The 17,618-nt window shown below is 34.8% G+C and overlaps 3 protein-coding genes across 3 annotated transcripts; all 3 read right to left on the bottom strand.

Annotated features, from left to right (window-relative positions):
- Positions 1-2,640: 2,640 nt before the first annotated feature.
- On the bottom strand, positions 2,641-4,851 carry LOC112048301 (uncharacterized protein C18orf19 homolog A). The gene is made up of 3 exons (XM_024085788.2): positions 4,385-4,851; positions 3,754-3,899; positions 2,641-3,070 (listed from the first exon to the last, which is right to left on the bottom strand). Exons 1-3 carry the CDS (start codon positions 4,744-4,746, stop codon positions 2,814-2,816), a joined length of 765 nt encoding a protein of 254 aa, XP_023941556.2. The 5' UTR covers positions 4,747-4,851; the 3' UTR covers positions 2,641-2,813.
- A 993-nt stretch (positions 4,852-5,844) lies between these two features.
- On the bottom strand, positions 5,845-8,600 carry LOC112048308 (uncharacterized). The gene has a single exon (XM_024085795.2). It carries the CDS (start codon positions 8,373-8,375, stop codon positions 6,390-6,392), a length of 1,986 nt encoding a protein of 661 aa, XP_023941563.2. The 5' UTR covers positions 8,376-8,600; the 3' UTR covers positions 5,845-6,389.
- Positions 8,601-13,207: 4,607 nt separating this feature from the next.
- Positions 13,208-16,675, bottom strand: LOC112048302 (uncharacterized). Its single transcript, XM_024085789.2, has 2 exons — positions 16,346-16,675; positions 13,208-15,998 (listed from the first exon to the last, which is right to left on the bottom strand). Exon 2 carries the CDS (start codon positions 15,995-15,997, stop codon positions 14,009-14,011), a length of 1,989 nt encoding a protein of 662 aa, XP_023941557.2. The 5' UTR covers position 15,998; positions 16,346-16,675; the 3' UTR covers positions 13,208-14,008.
- Between the last annotated feature and the right edge of the window lie 943 nt (positions 16,676-17,618).

Raw genomic sequence — 17,618 nt, 5'->3', positions numbered from 1 at the left:
TTTATCTTAGAAGGGTTCAAGTATTTTAAAACGATTTTTGTCATTAATGCATTATCAATTGGAAATTATTAATGTAGAATGAAAACAATAAGAGTTTGTGTTATTAAAAAAAAAGTTCATAATGAACTTACGCTAAGTAATGCCTGCTTCTATTCAATAACACTGTGTTGTAGTAGTGCAGTATGTATATAAGTGGTCACTGTGCGCTAGCTATTATGGTGCGTCGTAGTAAATGATTGCTTCATCTATACTAATGTTTTAAAGATAAAGCCACGTTATTTGTGAGTATCTAGGCTATATTTTATCCCCATTTTACCACAGGAATGGGAACTACGCGGTTTGACTGCTATTCTATACCAAGATTATAAAGCTGAAATATTTGATTATTTGTTTGCATTGAATAGGCTTTGAAACTATTGAAATGTAAAATTCTTTCACAGTTGGGAAGCTACACTATCCCCGAGTGCTTTAGGCTATATTTTATCCCCGCATTCCTACGGGAATCACTATCTTCAACAAAGGAACTCCACAGTAAATACAGCCTAACATTTTGTTCCTATTGAGAAATGACAAAATTTCGAATGTTATGTATGTTGTTATAGATTTTAAGGTGAGGATTATAATGAAAAAAAATCTAACAAAGACAATCATAAATGGATGATTTAATATTTGGACTCCAATGTCAGAACAGTAGTATTAAAGTCAAAAAATACCTAGTATTGAAAATAGAAAATACCACATAGGTATATATCATATTATGCTCAATGTGTAACTATTTCATTGTTAGAAAAAAATATTTAGTATGAAGCCTGACCAGAAACATAAAAAAAACGCTATGTTGTGATAAAAAGGAACTAATTTCTTTGTAAGCACAGGTGGCTCAAACAGGCTAGTTGACACTTTTTTAATGGTCTTTAATAGTTCATTATCATTACTAGACTGAAATAAAATGTCTTATATATATTTCAACTGTTTCATGACGTCACTATAATAAATAAGTTAACAATTAGTTCGACGTTTATTAGTACATCAAGTGTGTTAGTGACGTCACAAAATGGACGACAGCGTTTTTGACGTTTGGAAAACTTAAAAATATTTAAATTAAGTTTTATAAGAAATCTTTAACTTTTATTAATTGATATCGATATATTCCGACCCATGTACTAAACGAAATTAATATTGTTTATACTAAATTTTATATGTGTCAACTACCTTATTCTTGTGGTTTTTATATTTTTGGTGAGGCTACCTATACATAAAAATTGTTTGGATGAAAGTTAATAATTGATAGCTTTAATGTTAGATATCCTTCGACAAGTTGATCAAGTTACGTGTATACTTCATGTAGTTTAAGCGGAAATGGGATTAAAACCGGCGGTACTGTAGTGGTGTTTTAGTATGACTGAGAAATAACTTTTTTTTTTGTAGATTATAATAAATTAATTAGTTTTAGTGTATCCATGCAAAGAGGTGGGGCAAAGCGCATAGTCTGAGGGGTGTCGCACCTTGACAAAATAGGACGCCCTTTGGACTTCAACAAAGACATTTTCATGAATATGTCAATAACTACATATTTGTTTATTTGCACCAAAAATATTTTTCCTGGCATTATAAAAATATTTTTCAGTTTATTATATTATTCATTTGTTTTAGTTAAAACGAATTATTAATACTAGGTTTTCGAAAGATTTACCTTGCCCAAATTAAATTTCGGTTGCCCCATCACTATGCATACTTTTTAGATAGATATTGATATAATCAAATGTAATTTAATGGAGCCAGAAATGGTTTTTGCCTACAAATGTTTATGTGATATAATATAACAATAATTTGCGCTTATTGGTAGCTTTTGAATTCAATAGAAACAGTACATTTCTTTTAATTAAGGGCTCAAATTGAGATATATATATTTTTTGCATAATAATATTTTTTATTGTTTTTTGTTGAGTGTGCAAAATGTGTAAGGCATATTGTATCAAGTATATGACAAATTTTACACATTATTTTAGTGTTAATCAGTTTTAAAGGGATTCCTTATCCTTAACCCTACACCCTATTTATTTATTCATTTAAAATCTATCGCATTTATACATTTTAAAGGGAGCATTTACTTATATTTATTTATTTTCTGAGTGTGCTAGAGCATTCTAAGTGCTAAAACAACGTCCTAGATTAAAGTTGAATATGTTGGATAATATTATCAAATTTATTAAAATCCTCCTGCCTTGTGCCTTTTACATAATTATTTTGGAAGGTAGAGCCCAAAGCATCTAAGTTGCATATTCAATGTTGCTCTTCAGTTTTATGTAAAATTGCTGTTATATATTTTGCATACTCAACTGCCTACATTTTTCTAATTGCCAGGAAAATGACAAAATATATTTTTTCATTTTTAAAATCTGATGCATTTATTAATTTTATTTTCTTACAAGAGACAGCACATCTGGCTCTATTAATGACTACCTTCTTACTATATTATTTATACAATATAAACTAGAAGAAAAATAGCACCATTGAAACATTCCAGTCATGTGCTGTCCTATAATGTAGGTACTTAATCTATTTAGTTTATGATATCTGTACATTTTGATAATTAAAATGTGTTTATCATAATTAATTTCATTATAAAATAAAAATAACTTTGTTAAATAATACTTTTGTATTTATATACTTTTTAACAATAAATAATTTAAAACTATTGTATAAAACTTTTTTCACTCCCCAATTCATTAAGTAAATTAGACATAGCAAATTATGAAGGCATTTAGATATTTGAAATATTTTTTAAATATTTTAAAGGTTTTCTATTTAATTTATTTTTTAGCCTTATTTTTTATATTTTTCACTTCACACCTATATCTTCGCATTTCATCCATCACTTGTGTCTTCTTTTCTTGTATTTGAGTCTGATAATGCTGTTTACTTTCTTGAAATCTGTCTTGTAAGTTATCTTTCTTTTCTTGCAGCATTTCTTTCTTTTCTTGAAGCATTTCCTTTAATCTTTCCCTTGATGGTACTGGTTTAATCCAGCCAATAGCTGTCAGCTTGTTAATAGCATATGTGGTTCCACCTATAAAAGAAATTAAAATAGCTTTACCAGAGTTTAACTTTTAAGGAATTCTTAGTTTAATGTCATCCATAATATTTTGGGCATGCCTGTTTAATCTCATATCTGAATAAATATTGAGATTTTCTTAAATGGTCTAGGTCTGGCTGGTGGGAGGCTTCGGCCGTGGCTAGTCACCACCCTACCGGCCAAGACATATCGCCAAGCAATTTAACGTTCTGGTACAATGTCGTGTAGAAGCCGAAAGTGGTGTGGTTTTTCATTCTCCTCCTAATAAGTTAGCCCACTTCCATCTTAGATTGCATAGTCACAGGTATCTCTCCACAGCACAAATACAAACTCATTCATTTTCATAATAACTATTAATAATTTGCAAGAAAACTTTGTTTAAGCCAACCTGACCCAGACCCAGATTTCACATTATTTTTAAACAGCTAATCACGAATCCACAAGGTATTTGTTAGTAACCTACAAATAGGAATAATATGGTCTCAGTAAAAAAAGATAAGAAACTCATTTAGTAACAGAAGTATTCCTAGTATGTGACCATCAACATATATCATGAATATTATGAACGACGAAATGTCAACCAATAGCAACGGTCCTAAAATTTACTTTGTATTGGAACATCTAGTCAGTCAGTTCTACAGTACTCAATATGGTTAGTTAGTATGTAATATTATTACCAACAGTTACAGCATATCTCAGAGGTGTGATCAGCTTGTAACAGGCCAGCGCAAGTGCAAAATATCCTGCACCAGTCTCTCTCAGTGGTACTAGCAGCTTGTCACTCACACCCAACGATTCCATTAGGCTTACAACATCTACTCCACTGAAAAAATATATATCATAGATATTTTAACATTTTTTTATGCTTTAAACAATGAAAAGCATGAATTACTATTTAAATTATAAAGTTACTATTGATTGATTTGTTTATAGCATTTTTAATAAGATCAAAATTGTCTGGAACTGGACTATTTTTCAAAGAGGCGAAAAGTAAAGAATATTCAATTTACCCTACAACAGATAGTTATGGGGTAAATATGCAATAGCTTTGTAGCTTAATTTACATTCATAATTTAAATAGAAAATTCATCATTTAAAATATAGCCATTGTTTGTTAATTATCATGTACTAGAGTATAAAGATATATATTACATATTCACATAAAACTGGATTATATTAGATTAATTTGTTATATAAAACAGGTAGATTGCAAACCAGGAAAACTATTACATACAATTTGATGATGCAATAAATCAATATACTAAATATGTTATGATATATTTATTGTGTTAAATTAAAGAAATTTACCTTCTTACACAGTAATAAGCTCCACCAAACCATACAGCTGATGTTGTCATGTGCACAGGTAGAAGGACATACCAGTAATCTTTATACATTTGCTTAAACCTTTGTATCAGTCCTGGCTTCTTTTCTGGTTCACACGGATTCTTTGGATCGCCACTTTGTGTTGTACATTGTCGTAGAGGAGCCCCTAGCAATCGAAATTGTTTCTCCACTAGCAAGTACTTATCTAAAGCAGTATTTTGATATCGTACGCCGTTACAGAAATGTCTTGCAGGACATTGTTTCCTGATACTCCATTTCACCGGTTTGGTTATGTTTCGAAAAAATGAATTATTTATATAAAAAATTCTGAACGGCAGAGCCATTTGTGACTAAATTAAAGTTGTTAATTTATATTAATATCACAACTCTACAAAAACATTTTTCTAATGCGACAGAGCATGGTAGTTTTCAAATAAAATAAAATTAATTTTCATTAATGACATTGACATGACAGACAACGACACTGACAGCCGTTGACATCTCATGTCACAGTCAAACAGATTAAATCTGTCCCATGTATATCTATCGTAACCATAGATTTACGAGTTTTTACAAGTACCTAAATTGTAACCTTAAGCTCCTTTAGATAATGGCCGAGTAAATATGATTAAAACACCAAAACAAATAAGTAGGTATGTAAACAACTTGTACGGATTTCGGGTATACAACTGAAAAGTTGGGGATGCATGCCCCGGACCGGATTCGAACCCACACCTTCCGGAATCGGAGACAGAGGTCATATCCACTGGGCTATTTAAATAATCGCTATTTCGAGATTTAATATTACGACTTCATCGGCTTACCTACTTATACTTACAGCCTTTCATGATAAGTACTGTTTACCAACAAACAAATTAAAAATGAGGGTATAAATCACTATTCACTCATTTCAACTAATAATAGTTTTATGTAGCTTGTTCTTAAATTATGAAAATAAAATTGTTTAATAAGCTTATCAATTAGATATGGTTAATATATTTTAAATAACATTTTATAAACAAACAATACATGATTTAAAATAAATAAGTTATGAAATGATATGTGTTTTCTATCTTAATTTTTAATTTCTTTGTTGGTAAACAGTACCTACTCATCAAGGAAGGCTACAGCCTTCCTTGATGAGTAGGTACTGTTAGGTGTAGCATACTTTAAATTACAGCTTTAGAAGTTTCCTAGTCTCTGAGCTAAACCACGGTCAGGTGAAAGTTGAAACTTCGAATTTAAAAGATACTTTTCTAAGGAATCCTGAATAGGAAAAAGTAGATAGTAATGCAGTATAAGTGTAGTAGTTCCGCTCTCTTATCTTCTACGGCCTTCGTGGCGCTCCAACCACGAAGTGAATTTTCTGCATCCGCCCAAAAACCCTGGTGACGTCGCTGAGGTTTCAGAGAATCAAAATCAGAAAAAAACTTTGCGTAGGCAGGTAATACTTAATAAAATATATTTACAAACAAACATTCGTAGAATTGACTAGAAAACTTAACTCGATTATTGTAAATCTATAACTAAACTACAGTTAGTTTTACACGCTGAGCTTAAAATAAGCTTAATCTCGAAGGTCATTTGTGTTTACATTTAACAGATTTTCTTAAGATAGATATGGACAACATTTGTAGATACTTGTGCTTTGAAGTTTAAATCATTTTATCGTACTCGTACCAAGACTCGTACCATATTGCTTATAGGGTTATAGGCCCTATGCGCGCCACGACATATCTCGTGAGGACAAAATTGTCGACAAAAGCGCCGAACCGGTAATATCGCTCTCTCGTTCGTTGCGATTGGACAAAAGACAGTGAATTTTACCAAGACTATAGGCCTTACCTTAGGCCTAAGTTCACGCGAAAATGTATGGGCTCTGGCTGCACACAATAATAAATCTGAATAGGCAACACGCTTACCCTATCCACTCTCGGCAAGCTCTCATTAACGCGCGTACTGCACTTTCTGACAAATAAAATGCAAGCTACGTATGTTTGATACAGTAGCAGTAAAGTTTAAGTATATAATTGTTAACGCAATGACTCTGAGTGCCGTAAAGGTTAATCCGACTGACAGAGCCGGCTAGTGACCACACGTCGCTGCTATTACGTAGCGTGCCTTCGAACACCCCATAACCGGGCTCAGTCCTCACCACAACCATGTATTCTTTCCATTCGAAATCATGTTCCGGCGAACTAACTTCCATTTCCGTTATTCCTACAGTTTCTACTAGTTTCAAGCGAGCACATTGGCTGTGATCTTGGACAAGAGAGTTCAATTCTTGTACTAAATGTCCAGCGAGCTCCAACGCTATCTCACTCGTAGGAGAAATCTTTTTCCCCTTGTGGCAACTACACCAATGATCGTCAATGTTTGCCACAGCACACGTGCGGTTTGTAGGTACCGGTAAGAACAAACTTATACCATTGTTGGTCCCGTATGATTGATCGCTGCGAAGCTCTATCATTCGGTTTTCTATTTGTTCCAGGTTAATGAGATCAAGTAAAGTAGCGTGTATATCATACGGTGTAGTTAGACGATGACTGTTCATTTTTAAATTTTTGTGCGCTAGTCGGTATTTATTGCGAAATGTGGGCGGTGTTAAAATGTACACAAATGGTAACCTTTCCTCTAACCGTCCTTGGTTGGTTGATCTTATTTTACCCCATCGTATACCGTGATCGCTTACAAGAATTAAAATAGTATCGTCAAGATAACCAGTGGTTTGTAGTCTTTTCAATAAATTTGTGTAATCGTGGTCCATGATCATTGGATAGTTGAGGTAGTCGTGACTCATTGTTACTTCCCAAAAGAATCCAAACAGTTTCTTCGATTTTAAAGTTAGCGTGAGATTTTCTATATAATCCAACAGCACCTTATAGAAATATTTGTCGTTCATACACAAAAGAGAATTGAAATCTTTATTGAGTCCAACATTGCGTTCTGCTTCGTTAATAAATGTATGTAAATAGTAATCAGTAGGAGTTCCAATGAATCCACCTTGTGCATAGTTAAAAGTTCCAAGACTGGAGCTATCTTCACCGAAAGCTGTGTAATATCCCGCCTGCTTGAAATATTCCCAAAGAAATGGACAATTGTCAAAATGCGACCCTTCATGCGGAATGCAAGTAATGTTTAAGGCTTCCACAGGCAATCCCATTAGCATAGGTATTAGATTCGGAAAAGTATTGTCTCCGACTTTATTGTAGCCCAGTAACTCAATAGCTCCGTTTTCTTTTAAAAATGATAATGTGTTCGGCATGGTTCTGTAAAAGTTAAGTCTTGATACAGCATCAATTCCCATTACTATAACATTGTACGCAGTACTGTTGTTTTGGTTGCTATTGGATGAGCTGAGCTTCTTTTTTGGTGTGAACACGAAGTATTGTTCATACAGTTTCACGTTGTCTACATTGCATTCAATTTTAACGAATTCGTCATCCACGTCAATAATATTCGTAAATTTTTTGCACTCACTATATTTAACACGATTGTCGACGTTTGTTGCCGTGATGTCTTGGATGTATACAGGACGGGAGAATGATTTATAGCAGCACTCGAACATTTTGTCGCTGGTGAAATTGTAGTATTCTTTGTTTTCGTTTCTTACCCAGATGTGGGTTTTATTGTTGGCTAATAGCGCAAGACTGGAGTTCGGACAAGGTTTTATATTTTCTGGATATTGGACCAGATTTCTAACTTCTTCCCCCAGATAGTTTAAAGCAGGTATTGTGCACCCTTCAGTTTTTATTGTATAACTTTGATTAAACACACTCGTACGCAATAGATCCGGAAGATAGTCCATAGATGCATCGTTGTTGAGAAAATATCTAGTTTCTGAAATCTTGTTGATGGATATAATGAGAAAGCTCCCTCCGAAAACAGTGGCCAGAAGAAACAAATACTTGAGTCGTAGAGACATAGAGCCTCTCTTGTCCGCGCTTGGGCCAGTGCAACAATCGCGAAACATACTCACGTACTGAAAGAAAAATTACATTTTATTTTAAACGTCCCAATAAACAAAAAGTATATTGATATGCTTTAAAATGGCGTGAATTTGATAATTATCTACGCATGATGGATACTTGTCTTATGGACTGAGAGCCTGAAACAACCAGACTGATTCGTACCTCATTTTATGAACGCTGAAAGTTGTCTGCTTATGCTCTTAGGGTGTGGGGTCAGATATCTTGTATATTTGAGTTCATTATATAATAATAATAAATAAGTTGGCATTCAACAGCCATATGTTTCACTCGTGTACATACAGACTCAGACCAAATATAGAAGGACCTGTATCGCACTCATAGTCACGAACAAAATTGTCTGTCACTTTCTGAGGAAAACGAGCTTAGATTTTGTATATATCTAATACTAAACTAGAAGTTTTTGCCCGTTTTTTACACAATTCAATTACACAAAAAGGTATTTTTACGGAGCTCTTTTCCGAGAACCGACGAACACGATTACAACTAGTTAACATCGATTCTATAGAGACAGTTTTTATAATCGTATTAGATCGTTGATCATACACTTTGACAGAAAAGTAACGTCTAGCGAGGCAAGTCCTATACAATAATTGGTCTGAATGTATCAATACCATACGCGTCACATCACAGGTAAGTACGGTAGCTAATTACGGAGTTTCAAACTGTGGTGGCATTGGATAGTAGATATATAGCAGGTTTCAAGGGTGCTCACCCTTTTTAAAGAGAACTTTAAGGGTCTTTAGCGAAGAGTTGCAACGAAGTGCTGGCATCGATCCCGTAGAAAATATCAAAACATTATGTATTATACTTGGACAATTGAGGATCTGGACCCTTAAAACCTGCTACTTTCCTAACGCACTAATAATCCAAACTGCATAGGTACCTACCAGAGAATTTTCTTGATTCTCTGTGTGTATGAAGTCTGCCAATCCGCATTAGGCTAACGTGGTGGACTATTTAACTAACGCTAACCCCTCTCATTCTGAAGAGACTCGAGCTCAGCAGTGAGTCGAATATAGGTTGATAATGGTGATGATGATGACTAGTCTTTATGTAAGTAGTCTGAGACTAATTAGTCTGAGGTAATAAAATAAGGTAAGTATGTCTGGCTGTCACAGGCTTTAGTTATATTAGTTCCATGGATATTTGTGTATAGAATAAGATTGTTGAGAAGAATAATTTTTTCTTTACTGCAAGAGAGCTAAAAATCTTTTGACCTTCCTATTCATCAGTGTTATTAAAATAAGTAAGTATTTAAAAGTAGGTAAAGGCTACGCTAGTAAGATTAGGTGTGTATGTCTAAAGATGACCAATGTTATAAGTATGACATTCAGTGGCGTGCACAAGGTTCTCGACTAGGGTAGGCACAATACGTACAAATTGTGTTAAATGGAAATTCCTTCGCCAATATGGGTTCGTATGGATATTTTAGGTTAGGCAGTGCATATACAGGATGTTCCGTAATATATGTTAGCCGAAATTTACCGATTTTATTTTACAAAAATCTCTATCCTCAGTGCAGTTTAGTCATACCATGTGTTGAACAATTACTTAAAAGTTGATTATACATGGTAATTATTTTTGAACAGTTGCTTCAAAATCAAAAAATGAAAGTTTAATTTTTTCTACTGCAAAGTAAGCTTTTTCCAAAAAACGGGCCAATATTTTTTTTTGTTCAACGATTTTTTTGTATATACTTTTAACGGTCTAATTGAAAAACATGTTTTAGACAAAGATGTACATCTAGATTAAAAACATCTTCATTTAATAAGGATTCCAAAGATTTAAAACATTAGCACATTATTTTCAACACCTCGTCCGAATTGCTATTTCCGTTCCGAAAGGGGTTGATTATATAAAATTCGTTACTTATTAACATTTGTTCCTGTCACTGTAATAACAAAAGAATTTACATTGAATCATAAGATAAACGGTTAAAATGACAAAAACAACATGGAAATTATTGTAAAAAGACAAATACATTAGAACTCGTTTAATACGATTTCGCAGGGACCCAACTAAAAACGCGTCTTATACGGGACTAGTAGACGCCTCCGCGGATTCACCCGCGTGGTTCTCGTTCCCGTAGGAATACGGGGATAATATATAGCCTATAGCCTTCCTTGATAAATGGGCTACCTAACACCGAAAGAATTTTACAAATCGGACCAGTAGTTCCCGAGATTAGCGCGTTCAACCAAACAGACTTTTCAGCTTTATAATGTTAGTATTGATAATATAAGTATAGATATGGGTGGGGGATGGTGAAAAATATAACGACTAACGTAAACATACATACTTAGTTATAAAAATTTGTGTATTTGGTGTAAAGATTACCTAAATAAGCTAGTTAAAATAATCACTTATTCTGGTATGACAAAAAGATTATTTTTCGTAATGGCATAATGCATCAAGCACTATGCAATTACGAAATTTTCAATTAAATTTTACTTTTGCAGTGCGTCTTCAAGATTTTAAGTTTAAAATCTCATCATGTCAAGGGTCGTTTGCTGTCAGGGTCTTTAAGTTCTCTAAGATATCATGTATTAGTCTTGTCCTGCAACCTTGTTTAAGGACCTTTATGATGTCCTGATATATCTCTTGTAATTTATTTGTCGCATTTGGAATTACACGCGTGTGACATGTAGACGTATTAAATGGGATGATGAATCGTATTAAGCGTTAGGAAATGTATGAAAACATGTCTCAAGTTGTAGGGAATGGCGTAAAATGACGCATTAAGCGAAAAATCGTTTTAAGCGTGATCGTCATTTGCGGGTTCTACTGTACTTATTAAAAAAAATTAGGGTGCCGTAGTCAACTAATACCCTTTTATCTGCCCGTCTGACCGTCTGCGGCTTAGCTAAGAAACTATTAGTACTTACTAGAATTTGAAAAGTACAAGCCCCGGGCCGGATTCGAGCCCACACCCTCCGGTCTAAGCATTGGCGTAACTACGATTATTTCCTAGGGTGGGCCTAGCCCCCAACATCAAGTCTATTATAAGTATCTTAGCAGCGTTCCATATCGGTAACCCAGAATCCTAGGATGGGCACAGGTACATTCTAGGGTGGGCACGGCCCACCCGGCCCACCCGCTATATACGCCTGTGTCTTAAGGCAGAGGTCATATCCGTTGGGCTATCACAGATCGTACTCTATAGTTACTTACTAATATTATAGAGATTAAGAAGAACGATTTCTTTACTTGTTTGCGTTGAATAGTAGTCCAGTCTAATTAATCCTTATAGAAGTAAGGTTACATTATTATTATTATTTTCTTCATACAAAACAGGTGTTATTACTTACTAATAAGGATATCTACATACTTAATAGTATTCATACTTAAACTATAATATAAAATAAATAACATTACTCGTACGTACGATATGTCGTAATGTACATTACCAACCGTAAACCATATGTTACATAAACATACATTTTCACGGATTAAGCCTTAAAAAATCGTCCGGAAATCGGTCAAATCAGTGCAAAGATGTTTACAAAATATTTCTAAACAAACAATCTGAATCTGCTGGTAAATTAATAAATCTGTAAGTAATAAATGTCACTATTCACACTTTGATTGTATCGATTCTGATGACATTTTCATCATTCGTTCTATGATATTCAAAACTTGGATCCGTGCTTGCGTACAACTGCAGCTAAATAGGTATTTTAATTTTTAATATACCTACTTATTATGGACACAATAAAAATTTACGTCTCTACGTAAACTTATAAATATTATAAATGACATGTCGCCGTTACGACATCGGCTGCCGCCGAGACCTCGGTAGTAGTTGCTGCTCGTGTAAATGAACCCACGTCTTAAAATAAATAGGGTCTAGATCACATTGTATAACATTATTATTATACTAGCGGACGCCCGCGACTTCGTCCGCGTGAAAGTCGATCTAAACTTTCAACTACCTCTACCCTGCCCTACCCCTACCCTACCCTATCCCTACCCTATCCCTACCCTATTCCTACCCTACACCTACCCTTCTTACCCTATCCCTACCTAACTTTTAATTGAATAAGTAATAATGTTAACTTTTTTTATAAGAGTGTTATAAACGTAAGAGTAGACAAATATAATCAGAAAGCTCCGAACTGCTAAGCTATCGGGAGTTACACGTGTTATTGTGAGTCAACCATACAAGATAGACATATATATGTCATTGTGTTTTTTTATATAATTTTAAGGAGAACATTTCCGTCATACATGATTTCTTTGTAGCTTTTACCATTAAGGCTGCACACGCGACGGAAGCTTAAAAAATGGAATAACTTTCCCAACTCCATTTTCCCAACATTTCCCTTCACTACTCTGCTCCCATTGATCGTAGCGTGATGAAAAGTATACTATAACCTGCCCAAGAGTATGTAGAATAATTGTACCAAGTTTCATTAAAATCCGTCGAGTAGTTTTTGTTTCTATAACAAACATACAGACAGACAGACAGACAAAAATTTTACTGATTGCATTATTGGCATCAGTATCGATCACTAATCACCCCCTGATAGTTATTTTGGAAATATATTTCATGTACAGAATTTACCTCAATATTGACCAGGACCACAATATTGAGAACCACAAAACTTTCAACTGCGCCAAATTAGTACATCCCAAGCCCGTCTTAATAAAATAGAATAAGTAACTTACACCATCATCAACATCATTAACAACCCATATACGGCTCACTGTTGAGCACAAGTCTCCTCTGAGTATGAGAGCGGTTAGGCCTTTACGTCCACCACACTGGCCCAATGCGGATTGGCAGACTTAGATTAGAGAATTAAGAAAATTCTCAAGTATGCAGGTTTCTTCAGGATGTTTTCCCTTTACCGTTTGAGACACGTGATATCTAACTTACATACAGATACCTAATTAGTTAAACCTTCAATTTAAATACATATATCTAATTACATTATTACTGAACTTAATAATTAGTACCTTTGTCTTCCAACTTTAACATAAATGTACACTACAAAAATATCTTATTCCTATTGTTAATATATTCTTATTTATGGAAGCTGAGTGTAGTACCTTAACATATAATATGACTGGGAAAGACTAGTTGCCTACATACTACTAAACTACTTAATAAATATTTTGTGTGACTACCTACATATATTTAACAACCGTGGTTAATTTTTAACCGACTTCCAAAAAGGAGCAGGAGGTATGATTAGTTTGTTACGTTACTAATGACACAAATAATAATTATTATATCTACCTAGGTATTTGTATAATTTTATGTAAAGTTAGACAGATGGAGATACTCTAATTTTATATGTACTTACCTATTGCAAGTTACAATTCAATGTTAACTATCAGCTTATATCATTTAACAAATTAATAATAATTATGTAGTGAAATAGTCGCCAGTATTGTTGTTGAAGTCAGTTAAAATAAGCCTATGTTACCCGGCCCTATAGACATAATAACAGCTTATTCATCAAAATTAAACAATACAGAGGAACTTACATAAACACAAACATACACAGCTAAAATCACAACATCTTGGCTTCACCGTAGTTGAGTAAAAATAGGCATTCAATATGTCTATCCTTTTATCACAGATATTTGATATTTTATGCGACTGCATTCATTCGTTCTGACAATAACAGTACAATTTGAGCTGGTAGTGATGAATACAATGACCCTGATTGCCGTACATGTTTAATCGGCTGATCGAACCGGCGAGCGACCAGTCCCGCGCGTCGTGCCGAAGAGTCGCCTCAAACACTCCGTTACCAGGAGCAGTCCGAACTACCACCAAGAATTCCCTCCAACCTATCTCACTCTCATACGGCGTCCCCGCTAACATTTCCGTCACTTCGATTAACTCTAAAAGTGTGAGTCGAGAACACTGTGGGTGACCGTGTATCAACGTGTTCAAATTCTCCATCAAACTAGCCGCAGCCTCGTAAGCCTCTGCGCTATCTATTGCTATTTTCTGTCCTTTGTGACACGTGCACCAGTGATCATCGATATCCGCCGTTTTACATGTGCGATTGCTTGGAATTGGTAGAAACAAACTGATGCTCCTGTCAAAAGCGTAACTGCTCGCCGATCTTGCTTTGATGTTTTCATTTTTAATTTTTTCTACATTTATTAGATCTACCAGAGTTGCGTACACGTCGAACGGCGTTGTGAGTCGATGGCTGTTCAGTTTCATATTTTCGTAGGCAAACGAAAAGTCCTTGCGAAATGAATCTGGCAATAGTATATGCATTAGCGGCAGACGCTCTTCCAGTCTACCCTGTTTGGTAAATCGGATTTCACCCCACCGTATGCCGTGATCGCTCAAAATTATTAAAATCGTATCCTCCAAGTATCGCGTGTAATCGAGTTTTCTTAAAAGCAATTCGTAATTATTGTCCATAGCCATCGGATAATTCAAATAATCATGACTCATTGTCACTTCCCAAAAGAATCCAAATAACTTGGAGGTCTTGAGACTCATCGCTAAATTTCCAATATAGTCTAATAAAACTTTGTAGAAATATTTGTTTCCCATGCATATGTATGAGTTGAAATCTCTGTTGTTGCCGGTGTAGCGCTCGGCTTCGTGCATGAATGTGTGCAAGTAGTAATCCGTTGGAGTGCGGCTGAAGCCAAATTTCTCAAAATTGAACGTGCCCAAAGTGGCCGTGTCTTCACCGAGTGCTGTGTAATAACCGACGTCTTTGAACGAATCCCAGATAAAAGGGCAATTGTCGAATGTCGCCCTCATATTCGGCCAGCATGTTTTCTTCAAATCCGTGTCCTTCATGCCAAGGAGAATAGGAGTCAGATTGGGAAAGGTATTGTCTCCAACTTTGTTGTAGCCATAAAATTCAATAGCACCCTTCTTCTTTAGATAAGACAACGTTTTGGGCATCGTCCTATAAAAGTTCAATCTCGAGATAGCGTCGATGCCCACTATTATGACATTATATCCTGTTTGATTTTGGGGGATCTCCAAGAAGTCTTCCTTGAATGACAGAAATGGTTTTTTGGGCGTAAAGAGAAAAAACTGTTCATAAAGTATTTCTTCCTTGTAGATGCAAGATACTTTCACGAATTCGTTCATCACTTCTATGGAGTTTGAAAATTCAATGCAGGCTTCATATTTGACTCTATCGTCTACGTCCATAGAGGAAATATCTGCGATAGCCAACGGTCGATAGAACGATTGATAACAGCATGAAATATTTGAATTATGAGGCACATAGTAATGTTGTAAATTTTCTTTAATAATCCATATGTGTGTTTCGTTATTGTCGAGTAAAGATATGTTTGATTGGTGGCACGGTTTGATATTTTTGGGGCGGTCAATGAACTTTTTGATGTCGTCACTGAAAGGGTTCAAGCCTGGGATAGTGCAACCTGTGGTTTTTATCGTGAAAGTATCGTCAGGACTCACTACTTCGTACCGATGTGTTTTCCATACTGAGTTGATATCGTTGTTCAAAAACAAAATATCAATTCCATTGTTGATAAATATAAACAGAAAACTGCCGCCAAATACTATAGCAACCAAGAAAACATAACGCAATCGTATTTGCGCCGTATTGCCTCTTCCCACAAATGTTCTGATCGGTTGGCCCATTCTGAAAAACAAAATAGGGTTTTATTATTATCAAATGATTGATAGAAGTATAGGTACTAAAGTTATCTTTAATTTTAAGAAAATTGTACAGTCCACTTTTATGAGTGATCTAAAAAGTTTATGATTCTAATTGCATGCTACATTAATTAAATATTATAACTCAAACAATTGAATTCGTTTACAGTGACGGTTTTAGTAACCGCTTTTGAGAGAAATATTTTAAGTCTTATGTTTATTCGAATTCTTAGTAAACTTTATTTATTAAATTTCAATTCAATTTTAATAAAACGACTACTATTTTCATAGTCAACATAATATGTTATTAAATACAGTATTGCAAAAACTTACCTTATTAATAAAAATACATTTCACTATCAAAACAGGGAATTTATGTAACACGGCAGTGAAAATTGAGCGGCTAATTTATTTACATAGAACTTCATTGTCCCACGTATTTGATATATTATTATTTAGTTTATTCTAGATGAGAATTCATGGGTGTTTGTCAACATTTCCCGTGAAAACATAATGAGAATAACACGCACCATTATTTCATGGTTCGTTTGCAACGGAGCGCTCTTTAGCGGGCAACTGAGGGAGCTCCGGAGGGTTCCCTCGGAGGCTGTGTGGAGCATGCGCGATTTTCATTTAGGCCAAGTGCAGACTCGAGCAAAAATCTCTCCCATTCTGTGCAATGAAATACGATTTTCGTATTTATATTAGGGGAACATGTCTGTGATGGCATACATTTTGAAATCATAGCGTATCAAAGTACACAAATTGAAATTGAAATAAAAAGGCTGTCTATATTAAAAAACTCATCTATTTTTAGCTAATAAATCAGTCCCAAAGTTGAACACAAATTATTATTCTTATAGAAATATCAGTAATAAAAAATAATCAAAATTCCATCTCATGTATCACTTTGTACAGTTTCAGCGCGCTGAAAACGAACAGAGGGCCTAGTGGCAGTTTGATACTGTTACTGTCACGTAACGTAAACGCGAATTTCTAAGGAATTGGACCAGCGCCATCTAGTGGCACTACACAATTGTTTCAATTCCATATAAATTTGCGTAAACGTCAACGTGATAGTAAAAGTATGAAAATATTGAAAACTCCCACTAGGCACACAGTTCGCTGCATGGGGGAATCTTGATTGAGTGTGTTGATGTCAATCGTTAGCGAATCACAGAGAAATAGCGACTATGCCATTTCAAACACTATGCAGTCTCAGACCGTGTTCCCCTACTTGTTTTTATATGAATGAATATTTTTTTTTATTCTTTACAAGTTAGCCCTTGACTACAATCTCACCTGATGGTAAGTGATTATGCAGTCTAAGATGGAACCGGGCTAACTTGTTAGGAGGAGGATGAAAATCCACACTCCTTTCGGTTTCTACACGACACCGTACCGGAACGCTAAATCGCTTGGCGGTACGTCTTTGCCGGTAGGGTGGTAACTAGCCATACATTTAATGAAGATCATTTGAAGTCTTTCTATTCATTGACTTACATCACATTTTAGCATATCTATTATTATTTTTGTGGTTAAATTATTCTATTATTAACACGACGTCCACTGCTGGACACAGGCCTCTCGTAAGGACTTCCAAACA

Source organism: Bicyclus anynana, chromosome 3, assembly GCF_947172395.1.
Source record: "Bicyclus anynana chromosome 3, ilBicAnyn1.1, whole genome shotgun sequence".
Classification (NCBI taxonomy): domain Eukaryota; kingdom Metazoa; phylum Arthropoda; class Insecta; order Lepidoptera; family Nymphalidae; genus Bicyclus; species Bicyclus anynana.
Note: the sequence above shows the minus strand (reverse complement) of the source record. Positions and strands in the feature narration are given on the sequence as shown.

Bases quoted from the DNA above. Each gene is read 5' to 3' on its own strand.
- LOC112048301 (XM_024085788.2), bottom strand. From the start codon at position 4,746: ATGGCTCTGCCGTTCAGAATTTTTTATATAAATAATTCATTTTTTCGA. The intron at 3,900-4,384 runs GTAAATTTCTTT...ATATTTTTTCAG, and splicing joins GCTTATTACTGTGTAAGAAG to TGGAGTAGATGTTGTAAGCC. The intron at 3,071-3,753 runs GTAATAATATTA...TTTCTTTTATAG, and splicing joins GAGATATGCTGTAACTGTTG to GTGGAACCACATATGCTATT.
- LOC112048308 (XM_024085795.2), bottom strand. From the start codon at position 8,375: ATGTTTCGCGATTGTTGCACTGGCCCAAGCGCGGACAAGAGAGGCTCT.
- LOC112048302 (XM_024085789.2), bottom strand. From the start codon at position 15,997: ATGGGCCAACCGATCAGAACATTTGTGGGAAGAGGCAATACGGCGCAA.